This window comes from Bemisia tabaci, chromosome 10 (assembly GCF_918797505.1).
Source record: "Bemisia tabaci chromosome 10, PGI_BMITA_v3".
Lineage (NCBI taxonomy): Eukaryota > Metazoa > Arthropoda > Insecta > Hemiptera > Aleyrodidae > Bemisia > Bemisia tabaci.
This window is the reverse complement of record NC_092802.1, coordinates 16,888,131-16,903,035: the sequence shown is the minus strand read 5'-3', so window position 1 is coordinate 16,903,035 and position 14,905 is coordinate 16,888,131. Positions and strand designations below refer to the sequence as shown.

General features: G+C 37.0%; 2 protein-coding genes across 5 annotated transcripts in view; both read left to right on the top strand.

Moving 5' to 3' along the window:
- Not1 (CCR4-NOT transcription complex subunit 1) overlaps window positions 1–8,235 on the top strand; it is a 47,791-nt gene extending 39,556 nt beyond the window's left edge. For all 4 annotated transcript variants that reach the window (XM_019052492.2, XM_072305146.1, XM_019052493.2 and 1 more), the window contains one exon: window positions 4,150–8,235. In XM_019052492.2, coding sequence (XP_018908037.2) covers window positions 4,150–6,777 — 2,628 coding nt within the window. In that variant the 3' untranslated portion in view covers window positions 6,778–8,235. The remainder of the gene's footprint in view (window positions 1–4,149) is intronic.
- Window positions 8,236–10,084: 1,849 nt separating this feature from the next.
- On the top strand, window positions 10,085–14,132 carry LOC109037704 (zinc finger matrin-type protein 2). Its single transcript, XM_019052496.2, has 5 exons — window positions 10,085–10,304; window positions 10,852–11,072; window positions 11,858–11,931; window positions 12,706–12,851; window positions 13,683–14,132. The coding sequence occupies exons 1-5, from the start codon at window positions 10,284–10,286 to the stop codon at window positions 13,827–13,829; spliced, it is 609 nt and encodes a 202-aa protein (XP_018908041.1). The 5' UTR covers window positions 10,085–10,283; the 3' UTR covers window positions 13,830–14,132.
- Window positions 14,133–14,905: the final 773 nt, after the last annotated feature.

The window sequence follows — 14,905 nt, the reverse complement described above, 5'->3', positions numbered from 1 at the left end:
TAATGTTCTGATAATTCCTATTAGAACTTTTTATCTTTTCCATTAATTTTTATTTCAGAATACATTTGAAAGTTATTAACCTCATTATGATGCCATTCAGGAGTCAGTAAATCACAATTAATGTGAATAGGGATGCTGTCAACACCTTCTCATATTTTTGCCTTACATTTTCGAATATTTCTTATTAATTTTAGAACACTCATTAGTGATGGCTGGATTTCGTCCACTTTTGTCTTCTTCACCCCTATCTCCCAGCCATCACCAAGAATCACCCATAAATTTAATTACTAAACTTGCAGCTGATAACTACATAGATTATAGCCAGCCAATCTTGTGTAGGCTTGTTGTCTCACCACCCGTGACCTCAGCAAGACTATATAAGCGTGCGCTGCCCTAAAACCTAGGTCTGTCTGTCTTTTCTCATCTCTTAGACCCCAGGTTCTTTACCATCTAGACCCGTACAAGTACGTTTGTGCCCACTCTTGCCTTCTTGCACATTTTCTGAGTGACTATTTTCTTTACTGTTTAACTCTTGTGATTCTGTGCTATCTCTTTTGACTCAGTACAACTCTAAATTTCATCTCCAAAAATTCAGTGTCTATAATTCTCAATCCATTCTAGTAGTTTTTTGATTCTACCCTTTATTAAAAATCAACTGGTGCCGAACGGTCTCACAAACTTTCAACCCGAATTTGAGTCCATCACTCGTGACATACTCATATTCCATAACAGATGCCTATCAGTTAAGAGATACCTACAGTTTTATTTCCTTACTTTAAAGCCGATCGTAAAGATTGGAGTGAAGGGGAAAACTACTAACAGGGTGTCTGCAGGTCTGGAAAACCGGGAAAACCGGGAAAAATCAGGGAATTTGATCACTGTCTGGAAAACCGGGAAAAGTCAGGGAATTCGATTGAAAACTGGTGAAAGTCAGGGAATTTTCGCAATTCGAACATTCCGCGGCTATTTTTGCTCGTCATAGCCGAATTGGCTGAGTAGCGCGCTCGCGTGGCTGATAATGTAAACTGCTTTGTTCAACCAGTTTGCAACACGGCCGCTAGGTTCGCTAATGTGTGTTTTGAGTGACTTTGCATTTTTATTTAGATTTTCTAAGGTGAGTGCCCCAGTTTTGAGCAGATGGTTAACATGGGCGGAAATAGGGCCCCCCTCCCCCCCACAATGCTGATCGGCCCCTTCCAAAAATGTCAAGGACCCAAGCTAATAATTAACTTTGAGGTAAAAGGCATATGGAATGTAATAAATATGGGTTTAATCCCAATGTAATCGATCAAAGATGTCAGAAAAATGAAAATTACTTGCAAAGAGAGCAGCTTCCTCCAAGTAAGGAACATGGAATGCAGTTTGACTGTATCCGGTTGTAGTTTTTCGCGCATTTTAGCGCAATAATTGTTTTCACGAGAGTTAAATTAAAATATATTCAATTAAAACCCTCAGTAAGATTTAAAACAAGTCAGCAAAATTTCTGTCATCTTTAATATTTAATTCCATTTAATTTTTCATTGAGAATGGCTTTAAATTGCTCCCAAGACGTTCTAATTTTCAAAAATTTTCCGGGGGAGACCCCTGGACCCCCCTCTGCAGGTGGGGGAGTCCCTCCAGACCCCCCTTAGCCCAAACCATATATCCTTCTGTGTCCCCCCCCCCCCCCACAAAAAATTCTAGTTCCGCTCATGACGGTTAATCAATTTTTTCAGTAAGTTAGGAAATTTAATGAAAGTGCTGGAATTTTAGTTTTTCTTTAACTGAGTAAAGAAATATTTAATTAATGTCAACTGCATTTTGCATGAAATTTTTCTGGTTCTTAAATAAACATGTTCACAACTGGTGCATCCACCCTGTAGAATACTATTGGTTGTTGAGTCTAAGACAAATTCAATACCAACAATAGGTTCATATAAGGAATGGAATCTATTGAATTAATTGACTTTTTTTTTTTTTAAAAAAAAAAAAAAAAAAATCCCGAATCAAGCAAATTTACCTAAAATCGAGAAGAGACTCGTATTTCCTCTTGATTATAGCAAAATCTGCCTGAGTTAGGCACATTTACAACCCTTGTTTTATATTTTGAGCAAAAGAGACTTGTATTTTCAAGGCACTAAGTAATATGCCAATATTTATGAAACCTCCAGGGTAAACTATAGTTTGAATTTTCCAAAGTATACGGGGCGATATGTCACAAAGAGAGCGTAGTAGAGCTTAAAAATTAAATTTTGGAGTTGAATTTTGCTCTGAGTATACCATTTTGGAATTAGCTTTATTTTGAGTATTTAGGATCTCGTTCCTTTCAAAAGTATTACTCAACTCCTTCCAACGCCATGGTAATTCAGAATATGACTTTACGGGGTCATTCCTAAGGATAGTTTTTTTTTTAATATTTTTTAACCAGCTCATCGTATGGCTAAACCCAAAAAGTCAGGGAATTTTGTCATTTTTTGTCATGGAAAACCTGGAATTGTCAGGGAATTTCATTCTGAAAATCTTGTAGACACCCTGTACTACAACCAAGAATACACAATATTCACTCCTCAAGTTAGTGTGCTTCCCATACAACAAGAGTCCTTTGGTGAAAAATCTGGGCCCCCAATCAATTGTTTTTTCAATGTAATGGTCGGTTAATGAGATTTTCCTAGTGCTTTTTTCAGTTGAGCGAGCCTCTCATGAGTAAAAATGTTGGGAAAAGGGTTATGGAAACCCAACATACCATCACTTTTATTCCCCAGACGCATTTCACATGCAGTGAGAACCATTCAGTATAAATGTGAGCAATTTTTGAGTTGCTACTCCAACGTTAGAGCCGATAATTGGTGTAATTTCAGTGTTTTTCAGTTTTGCTGGCCTTTTTTCGGAAAAAACTCGAAGTTAAAGATATATAAACCCAAAATACCATTGATTTTATTTTTCAAACATATTGTACACACAGTAAGGATTATTCAGGCAAAAATTGAGCGATTTTTGAGTTGACTTTTCAGGGTAATGGTCGATTATCGGAACAATTTTGGTGTTATTTCCAGTTTTTTAGGCCTTTTTCGGACAAAAGTGAAAAAAAAAGATACTAAAGCCCAAAACACCATCAGAATTGTTCTTCAGGCGTCTTTCTAATACTCTTAGGAGCATTTCAAAAAAAAATTGGAGCAAAAAATAACTTGCAGCTCAAAAGTTATGAGCATTTGAAGAGGGGAAGGTTTTGTCGCTAAAATCAGACAAAATCACAACGAACTATCAACCGCAGCACATCAATGAGTGAAGTCGAACATTTTATGCATTTTATTCTCAAATTTACATACTTTCATGGACATTGTGTCAAATTTTCACTTCAATCCGACGAAAAATGGGCCCGGGATGAATTTTTTTGGGGAAAATGACCCTCTCTTTCTCGGAAGTTCGAAACGTCTCTTTCTTGAAAATTCTTAAAACTTCCAAAATTCATATCTCAGTGAGTTTTTCGATTTGAGACCTAATATTTTGCAGAAGTTCATTATTTGGTGGTCTGATCAAGAAAAAAATTCATCATCAAAATCCGAGTCGCGCGGTTGCATAGCTGGTAGGTTCTATATGGAATGACCCTGGTACCAAAATGAAGATGATCGTGGGGCAAAATGAATTTTATTGGTTACTATTATTCCTCTAGCTACCAAATTTTTTCGTGGGTATGTACTTGCGTTTTATTATGTTTGAGTCTTATTGTAAAATTTCATTATCATACCTGTAAGATAAGTATTCATCTAAAAAAGAGGATTTTCTTACCATAATCTAAGTAAAACTTCAGCTTTATTCCAAACTGGAAGCAAGTTTCTTATGTATTTAAATATTAGTTGGCTTCACCTAATGAATCTTATTTTCAACTGGCAATATTACACATTAGATTACATATGTTTGGGAATAATGCAATTTTTCTTGAGAGATAAGATTAAAATTTGTTCAACATGTTGAACGCAACAACCAAACCAGGAAGTACTCGAGTAAGAGATAAACTTCTATATAAGAATAAAATTGGTCACATTTTCTGCCACATGCATATTTTTTTTTCAAAAAGATGATTGCCAAGTAAGAAATAGCAAAATTAAAGGAAGAGATTTCTCTTTTCCGCGCAAATCATCAAAATTTAATTTTTTTTCCTCTTACTTTCAGGAGTATGAAAGGCGGAAACTTGCCAGAAATGAAGGCCGCCGCTATTGTGACCCTCAAGTCTTGACTTATCAAGCAGAACGCATGCCTGAACAAATTAGACTCAAAGTTGGTGGAGTGACAAACCAACAAATGGCTGTGTATGAGGAATTCTTCCGCAATTTACCTGGTTTCCAAACCATCTCAGACCGTGAAGTGTCATTATATGTACCAAGACCAGACACTATGTTTTTACTCTCTGCCTATCAGAACAATGGATCATCACAAGTTGTACCACCAATGCCCTACAATGTGTCGGATGAAGTAGGCCCTGTCTATGATAAGCTTGTTAGCGACATAGACGCCTACGTCTCCGCTGTTATAAGCTCGCAAGGAGCTATGTCAAGCTGTCAGGTTAGCAATATGCACAACGTCCTGGAAGCCTTGATGATTGTCCGCCGCTCACGTGAACCTGTCTCTGCCATTCAGTTGATTCAAAAATGCGTTGAAGGGCTCCTTGATAACCTTGCTCCCATCCCCAACGACCAAGAGCTTGCCATTCGCTACCGTGAACTGCACTTGCGAGTCCTCAAAACTCTGCAAGATCAACGTGCATTTGGACCTCAGTGGACAAGCAAGTATGTTACGAAGTGTCTCATGGAATGCCGTGAAGAATTCAAGTACAACCTTGAAGCTATTGATGTTTTGGTGCGCTCTCATCTTGTCAACATCCCCCAGTATGACTTGCATGTGGCACAGTCAATGGACAATGGCCTCAACTACGTGGCTGTTGCCTTTGCAATGCAGTTGGTCCAACTGTATCTTGTGGATGACCGAAATAACGGCTTTATTAGCGACCAGGACTTAGTCAACACGATTGAGGTTCTCATACGAATTGCAGCTCATTCCAGGCAGCCACCAGAAGGACTCACCACTCTAATTGAAATTCTGCGCTCGAATCATGATCAATCACTTCTGCCGGAGAGACTTCATGCAGGGCCGACATCTCATATTCACTCAGGCATTTTGCAAGTTCAGGCCCGTGACTTCGAAGACCCACCGGACCTGTATGAAAAAACCGAATTCTTACTCAGAGAGTGGGTATCAATCATCAATAGCCCCAATAACAAAGAGCCACCGTCAAAGGCATTCAGCATGTTCGTTCACCAAATGAATGTTCAAGGTATCCTAAAAACAGACGATCTGATCACAAGATTTTTCAGATTAAGCACATCGATGGTCGTTGAGTTGAGCTACCGTCTGCTGTCTGAACAAACCGTTACAACCTCTGGTCAGATTCGTCTCAAAATCTATCACACCCTTGATGCATATGTTAAGCTAATCGCCATGCTCGTCAAACACTCAGGTGACACCCAGAATACACAAACCAAAATTAACCTTCTGAACAAGGTCTTAGGTATCATTGCAGGAGTTTTACTGCAAGACCACGAGTCGCATCATTCTGATTTCCAACAGCTCCCTTACCATCGAATCTTCATCATGCTTTTCTTAGAATTGAACTCTGCTGACCCAGTATTGGAAGCGTTCAACTTCCAAATCCTAACAGCATTCTGTCACACTTTGCACATATTACGCCCTGCCAAATCACCAGGCTTTGCATACTCATGGCTGGAACTTATTTCCCACCGTGTCTTCATCGGGCGTTTGCTGCAGATAACGCCGCAGCAGAAAGGCTGGGGTCTCTATGCTCAACTTCTCATGGATCTATTTAAGTTTTTAGCGCCATTCCTGCGTAATGCCGAGCTTGCCAAACCTGTGACATTCATGTACAAAGGCACACTGCGTGTGCTGCTCATCTTGCTTCATGATTTCCCAGAATTCTTGTGCGACTATCATTACGGTTTCTGCGATGTTGTACCCCCCAACTGTATCCAGATGCGAAACTTGATATTGTCTGCTTTCCCTCGCAACATGAGACTCCCTGATCCGTTTACACCTAACCTAAAGGTAGACATGCTCCAAGAGATTGCTCATGCCCCTCGCGTGTCACCAAACTTTGCCAGCATGATTCAACCATTAACTTTCAAGAAAGACCTTGACTCTTACCTGAAAGCACGCGCCCCTGTCACCTTCTTGTCGGAACTTCGTAGCAACTTGCAAGTTTCAAATGAACCAGGTGTTCGCTACAACATCTCACTATTGAATGCGCTTGTTTTGTATGTTGGCACCCAAGCAATTTCGTTCATCCGTGGTAAAGGCCTCAGCCCAAACATGTCAACGATAGCTCACTCAGCTCACATGGACATCTTCCAAAACTTGGCTGTTGATCTAGACACAGAAGGCAGGTATTTATTCCTGAACGCAATTGCAAACCAGTTGAGGTATCCAAATAGTCACACACACTATTTCAGCTGCACGTTGCTGTACTTATTCCACGAAGCAAACACAGAAGCAATCCAGGAACAGATCACACGCGTACTGCTGGAACGGCTCATCGTGAACAGACCTCATCCATGGGGTCTATTGATAACATTCATCGAAATGATTAAAAACCCAACATACAAGTTTTGGAATCATGAGTTTGTCCATTGCGCACCTGAAATCGAGAAACTTTTTGAATCTGTCGCTCGATCGTGCATGGTCCAGAAAGCTGCAGGACCGGAACGAGAAAACGAGATGCCTGAAATGTGAAACGAACCATTTCAGGCACTGACACTTAGTGTTGCATAGATCTTCGCCAGCTCACAATCTTGTCTACACTTCACACAAGCATGTCTCGACTCCGACTAACATTCATCTATCATTGTACGTGTTTCAGCTGTTGGATTTTTAACCAATTTTCAAATATCCCGTTTTTCCATTATTTGACTCCGGTCCATTGCTAGAGATTCGATTAGAGGTATCTAGAATTAGAAGGGTTGATTAATTTTAATTTAAACGCTCCGTTTTCTCTTTGTTTTTATTATACGTTTAAGTACCTAAGTCTAATTGTGATGGATAATGTTGTTTTTCTTGAGTTTATTTCTTTTTTTAATCCTTGTTTTTTTTCTGTAAATACTTATTATTGTAGTAAGCTTTATATGTACCAGAACTATTTTCGTGTCTCCTCTTTATTTTTCTCCTATTTTTTTCATCTTTATTTATTCATTCTGGTCAAAAAGGAATTTTTTTGCCTGGACTAAGTCAATTCAGTGTACAATAGAGTCTCAATCAATGAAATTTTTCCATGCCCCTCTTTTTTTCTCCTTCCTCTCTCAATTTTTATGTGTACTCAAATCATGCTATAGAATTTTTTTTCTTTTTTTTTGTGTGTAAATAAATGAATTTTTTTTCTAGTGTATAGAAGTAAACAACGATCGCTGTTTTCAAATTCTGGGTCCCTTGCTATTATTTGCGATATTGCATATCAAATCAAACGTGTGTGTACGTAAGTTTTTAGGAGGTTCCCAGTATATTTTAAGTGTGTAAATTTCGGAATTTTAACACCTCGATCTCTCAGTTTTTTACCATCTACAGTAATTTATCAAACGCACCTAAATCTTTAGTAACAAATGTTTTTGAAAGATTTGTAGTTTTTAATTTTATTACTGCTTAGAAGTGTCAAGAGAAAGTTTTAGGTTCTGAATTCTTTCTTTTTTAAGGAATTCAATGTTTCTTGAGCGTTGGGATTATATTTTTTTATAATATAAGAAATGAAAGTATTTTCCAAAATCAACCGGCTGAATTTTATCGAATGAATTACCCGCAGATTATGCATTGATGTGATGTGTATAGAACTTTATTGTGATGTCTAGCGTTAAAATATCATGTGATAATAATTGTCCATAGGTTTATATTTTTATACATTTTGCTCTTTCCTATTTATTGTTCAACGTGTAAATTTTAAATGTAAAATGAGATGTAAACAACATTGTTTTCAAAGCTGATTACTCCAAGTACTTAGTCGAACAAGGCAGTTATTGTCACTGTTTATTTTGTAAAATGTACATGATTTTCCTTTTAATTTTTCCCTTTAATGATTACGGATTCAAAGTCTGAATGAAAATCTTATTTTCCTAAGTAATGTAACCTAATGTGTTAAGTTTTATCGTTTTGTAAATTATATTACGTTGAAACATACTCTGTGTAAATAAATTGAATGATAATCAACTTTTAAATGCTTTCATCTCTCGCCTTCTAATTATCACCAACATACATGATACATTCCTCATACATACCTCATAAAATATTGTCAGCTTTTGCAATCAACAAAAAGAAACAAAATAGGTTTGATCTTTGATAACAAGGGGTCTGATTCCTAGTTCCTTGCCATAATAGGCCCCAAGATATGAACTTCAGCACTACGCAGCGAGTTTTCTCTTCAAAATCTCACAAGAAAAACAAATCACTTGACGGGAAGTCTGGAAAATAACTCCTAAACAAGAAAAAAATATTCACATTCAGCATTGTCAAATGGCAAAAATATAAATGTCATCATTGGTATAATCTATGTACCTCTCATTTTATCTGTGTCAAACATAGTTTTCCATGTATCATTCCAAATATTTGATTTAGACGCGAGCCCTAAAACCCATAAGGATAGATGCACAACAGGGCTCATGTCATAATGCACATTGTTCCGTTCGGCAGAAATATGTTCATTGAAGAGAGAACTCAGGGCTTTCTCTCTAGTTTGGACCTTATCTAATGCCCCATTGTCATTAAGATTCAGGATTTGTGAATGCTCACTTGGTTACTTACCGTTGAGCAATCTAGTCTGTTTATGTTCAAAGGAGAACCAACTGTACGTGGTTCCTTGCTGTATTTTAGTCTATCTCTTCTTCCAGTTTAAAGGAGAATAGTGTCAGGCTAGTCATGCATCACACGAACATCATTTTTTTCAACAGAACTGATCCAACGGAAGTTCCTGGCCCGAAACTTGTTGATCGTAGCCAGCCACAAACCGTGTCTTAATATTTTCTTGTCGAAAGAAAGCTGGAGGGTAGCGATTTCCTAGGTGGACCATATGTATCTTCAAAGTCTGTTCTTCTGAAATATTTTATGCACGTGTACAAAATTTACGTCTCTCCTTTCGAGTTATACATGCGTCTCTCCAACAAAAGTAGATGGCAGCTAAGCAAGGATTTAGTAGATGTGTCAGAAGGATTTAGCTTTATTTATTTCTCCTTTTTTTAAGGCTTTGGATAGCTCTGGCTTGAGTTGACAAAACCCTATGATTTCATACATACTCCAAACACCCTTGCCACGCCGAAAACGCTTGATCAATCAGCGTTAAGCAAAAATTCTTAGTTTTTGAGTAAAAATATTGAAAATATTTTGCCTTTGAATTTTAACTCCCCGTTTTCCTTAAAATTTTTCGGGAAAAGACGGAGAATCGTCTAGCGATTGAATTTGGCAGTCTGGCGGAGAAAAATGTGTCACCATTGGCGACACACAATTGAGGCGGATGCCTTGGCAAGACATCTGCCAAGAGCGAAAATTGACGGGTTATGCAAGATGCATGTACCCCTTTTTTTTACTCACTCCAAAGAAAACCACCCAATATTTCAAAGAAAATTATATTAATAGCTTTCCTTAACAATTCTCAATCATACAACTAAGGTATACATTTTTCGCATTTAGTCATTGACCTGTAAGATTACTACAGCCTCAGCTGAAAGTCACCTCACAACGAACGAATTACTATGATGGAATCTACGTGTATAGATTTCGTAGAGGTTAATTAAAGACACAGTAAAATTCTTCACTCGACGATTATTGAAGTGGACAATTCTGAAGAGGTACACAATATGAATCTTCACGACTTCACGTAGGTAAAGAGACGATTATAAAGAACAGCCAATCATATCTTTTATCGTGATCGTGTGATATTCATGAGGAGCATGACAGGAGGGGGTGGGGCACGCTGTGAAGAACGTTTTCCGTCTTTTTGAAAATTCGCGGTTTTGATAAACGCTCTCTGGCGGCCAATTAGTAAATCTTCGTGTGTTTACTTTTTCGTTCATGTTTCGTTCTAACCTCAAAACTTCGTTGATCGACCTGAAAAATATGTTCTGCTTCTGCTCGTAATTTTAGGGATTAGAGGAAGTTAAAGTTGCAGTTTTTTTTCTTTTCAGATCATTTCCTACCTTTTCTTTTTCTGCTATTTTCATAGTTTTGTGTCTTTTCCTTCATTTGTGCAGTTTTTAGTCATTTCAATGGCTTCAAGTTCCAGTAGTGTAAGTCTAGTTTTATTCTGTTTTATTTATTCGCCTTTCATTTATTTCTTCACCAAGGCACCCGATAAAGTAATTGAAAAAGTCAATTCAGATGCAATTCTCCTTTGCATTGCTGTCAAGATTTCCAAGGTCCATTGTGTAACCTGGACTAAACCGTGGAGCTCAACGTTACATCAAAATGAGTTCTATATCGAAGAATTTCTAAAACCTCTTTCCGTTTGTTTTCGGGGGACTCGTAGGAGTGCCTGAATAAGATTATTGTCGCATTAAAGGCAAGATCACAGTCCTCATAATGTGATCCTCCCAATGTGATCATTGCCTCTGTTATTCATTAGTTTTTGGCTCTTGGACTTTTGGGTATCTCCACCAGTTTTGGCCAGTAACGGCGGCTGTTAGTTTAACCATACTTAAGCAATATTGTGTTCTCTACCAAATTTTTGTTCGTTAAAAAAATAAGGTCTTACAGGTGTCAGTTCTTCATTATTTCCTGAAATGCTTTTTGTACCAGATTGTTGTCTAATTTAATCTATTAACCTTATTTTTGTAGAAAGTGGAAGACCACAGGCGGAAGTGGGATGCCGACGAGTATGAGAGAATCGCTGCCAGCCGCCTTCAAGCGGAACTTGAAGCCCAAGAAAAAGCCACCAGCAAGCAACCTGCAGTCCGCAGAGAACTATTGAAACAGAGAGATTATCGAATTGATCTTGAATCGAAGCTGGGGAAAAGTGTTGTCATCACCAAAAATACCCCATCTTCGCAAACTGGAGGGTAAGATTCTATTGAAGTAGGGTAATTAAGTTTTACATTCTTACAAAAAGGTTCCACCTTCTGATTGCTCTGTTCTATGGTACAGCCCTCAAAGAGTGGAGTGTCGACGAAGATACACTTTTGAAGTGTACGTTCGAAGATAACATAATATCTGATAATAACGATCAGATATTACGTTAACTGACTACAACACATTTACTTTTTTGTTAGGCACTAAAAGTTGTGATGTTCCCTATCCGCCGTATGATCTATGAAAGTTCGGATAAAGTAAGTACCCACTTAAATTTTGAATGAAAAAATTTTCAATATAAGAGATCAATGGTTAATACCTACCCTCTTCATAGCTCTCTTCTCTCACTAGAGTCAATCAATTTTTGGGTTCAATTTCTCATACTGGGCAGCAAGTATCTCGAGAGATAGGTATTGAAAAATTGTAACAAAGTGGGTAAGTAAAGCTTACCAAAAAAAATTGTGACATTAATTGAATTAACCTTTCATCATTGATGGTTTACATTACTATAATCACATCAATATTAATTTTAAATTATGGATTTTTTTTCAAATATTCCTCAATAGATTCATTGATTTTTTTCTTAGGAGCATTAAATACTATGAAGATTCTGCTGCATTTACACTCGTTCTAAAAGAAGTCAGTCTTGCGTCTTGTATCAAGATTTCTCTACCTTTGAGGAGCTTTCCTTGACTCACTAAAACTCATCATTTGCAGTTTTTTCTCTCTGCACACTTTAATTGTTGAATTACTGATTTTTTTGTTTTGTTTTCAGGTATTATTGTAATGTCTGTGACTGTGTTGTAAAAGACTCAATAAACTTCCTTGACCATATCAATGGAAAGAAACGTAAGTTTGCCTTGTTTATATGAAATATTTTCTGGCAGTATTTCATTTTATAAGAGATATTGGTAGAATCCCTACATGGGGGGGGGGGGGGGGTGCCGGTGCCATTAACAAAAATTTATTTTCCCGTAATTTGGCAGTGGCTCCAAGTTTTATGCTCTTTTGCCAGGAGGTATAGCCGGGAACTATGTAAAGTTGTACAAGTAGTCTAAAAGTGTGGGAAGGTTAAGTGATTCATTTTCTCCAAGACTTTTAGAAGCTGCATCTTTCATGGCGCTGTAATATTTCAAGAGACTGCTTTACCATACACATTAATGTTGGAGGTGTGGTGAGAGTCCGTGATAACATTTGAAGTTTGGCAGGATATTAACCTGCATGTATGGTGTTTTAAATATCAAAGTTCTTGGTTCATTCACTGTCAATTATACTTGGAATAGATGAAATTGTTAATGACTAGTTTGCCTCAGAGACTTCATATCTGTGAAATGAGCCGATAGTTGATATGATCAAAGACGCTTCCTCATCTACTTCTGTATTTGCCCTGCATGAATTTCTTTGGCAATGTTTATGGGTAAAGATATCTCAGCAACTCAGCATTGTGATATTCTGCAACCAGTTTTTATATTACCCTGCAGACAATTAAAAAAAACAATAGGAAATAAAAGCACCTGTTTTACAATCTTAAAAAAAAATTCTGTAAATAAGATTTTGAAGGGGTCTGCAATTTCTTTAGTGTAAAGCAACTTATTCTTTTCATTTCTTTTTTTCTCACTGTAGATCAAAGAAATCTCGGAATGTCCATGCGAGTTGAGAGGTCTTCCCTGGATCAAGTCAAGAAGAGATTTGAAATCAACAAGAAGAAAATGGAAGAGAAGAAGAAAACTTATGATTTAGAATCGCGAGTCAAGGAACTAAAAGAGGAGGTAAGGCTTTTAACAATAATATCAATTCTACTCCAAACGTTGTATTTTTTATTGAAAAATTACAATAGAGTTTTAATCGATCCAGATAATCTCGCCATGAAATTTACAATCCTTCATTAATCAATGGTCTATCAGCGTCCTCGCAATCATCGCTTATAATCTCTGCATTTAAAGTTATTAGAATAGGCAGTGTGCAGTTACACACATGAAAAGCAATACGTTAACAATTGCATTTTGATTCCCTCCTGCAAGTAAACATTCTTTGATAAAATGACAATAATTCCGTGATTTCACAATTTACCACCAGACAAAGTACGAATTTAAGCATTAAAATACATGCTTTCTGACCTAAGCTTTCCTGAAGGCATTAAATAAAAGTGCTTGCTAGAAATTTGACAATGTCTATTGATTTTTATCAATTTTCTGCATTTTCCCCCAAAAAGGGGGGGGGGGAGGAAGAATACAACATACATACTCAAGAAAAGAAATTAATCATGTTCTGAATGTAGTAGACTATATCTACTGATTTTTATAGATTTTCTGCATTCTTCCTCCAAAAGGGGGGGGGGGGTACACTCAGGATGACATAATTTTTAGGGGGATTTCTAGCAGTGGATGACAGTTGATTATGATGAAGGAGGAGAGGAGGGTCGAAAAATTGAAAAAAATGGGTGTTGTAATTTGTAGGCTGCCCCTTATCACTCGTGTTTTGGATCAATATCAAAGACATCATTTTGATGAGTTCTGTATCATAAAGTATCAAGCTCTGTTTGTAGCATGAAACATAGAACACTTGATAATATGTAACGATCCATGCTTTTTGATCCGCAGGAAGAAAAGTTGAAGGAATACAAAAAGGATAAGAAGAAGGAAAGAAAAAGAAAACTGAATGATACAGATTTTGCCGATGAGAGTGAAGAACAGTCAGAGCTAGCGTCAATAATGGGATTTTCAGGTTTTGGTGGCAGCAAAAGATAAATGCATTGGAGCAGACATTGATTAAAATTGTGAATTTTTGTAAATATTGAACATATAAAAATTTTAGATGTTAGTTTTGTGACCATAATTATTGTAAACTGTTCTCATGTTCTTAGATTTCAACTATGATTAAAAGCGTATCAAAGGTGAAAGTGTTTTTTTTTATATCATGAACAAATAGTTACTGTGAAGTCAAACTTTTTACGAAACATTTTGTCGTTGAGGTGCAACATTATGATAGCCTAATTTCTTTGCTTCATTTCTGTATCAGATCATGAATAATACTTTGGTTTATTTTCAGAATTTTTTGGTTTTGTTTTTCGACACTTTAAATGTGCATGAAACACCTATTATGGAAAGACAAATGAAGTCAAGTCCTCCTCCCAATACAGAGAGCCTCTTTAGGTAGAATCAAGTTACTTTAACTTCAGGGTGCTCAAAAACTGTATTTGGAAAGAAATAAGATTTCCAACCACTTTCCGTTATTCATACCTACTTTGATGTTATTACTCGAACTTGTTTAATTATTTTCCCATTCAAAACTTTCTTGAAAAGTAAGGTCAGTTTTATTCAATTTCTGTGACTTCCTCCATTTAACGACCATTTAAATTTTAGATCCACTTTTTAATGTCTTACTGAACTTTTGCAGGGATCAATTTGCGATACTTACCTAACCATAAATCCTAAAAATTAACCCAACACATGAAGCCTAAAGAGTGCTGTCGCCAAAAATGAATAAATTTGTTCATATTGCAGAACTCCACACCAAAAAAAAATTTTCCCCAGAAACTCTCAGAATTTCCCTGCCACAGCTTGAAAAATTATGATAATTATTTTGTTGGTCTCTGGTGTTTTAGAAAGCTGAAAGTCTTCAAAATCCAACTGTTTATTGTTTTAGCGCTAGATTTACAAGTTCTCACTTAAAGTTGCACTGTTTTAGCTCAATGCCTTAATCCTCATTGCAGACCCCAAAACAACTTTAAAGAGACGTAACACAATTTTTTTTAGGGGGGGGGGGGGGGACTCTGCATATCATCTTGGTTCAATGTTCAAACTTCCATCTGGAAGGTATAAGA

What these genes read in the sequence shown, in the direction of transcription:
- LOC109037704 (XM_019052496.2), top strand. Translation starts at nt 10,284, where the DNA reads ATGGCTTCAAGTTCCAGTAGT. An exon ending in CCATATCAATGGAAAGAAAC is followed by an intron (nt 11,932 to 12,705) that starts GTAAGTTTGCCT and finishes TTCTCACTGTAG; the next exon opens with ATCAAAGAAATCTCGGAATG. An exon ending in TCAAGGAACTAAAAGAGGAG is followed by an intron (nt 12,852 to 13,682) that starts GTAAGGCTTTTA and finishes TTTGATCCGCAG; the next exon opens with GAAGAAAAGTTGAAGGAATA.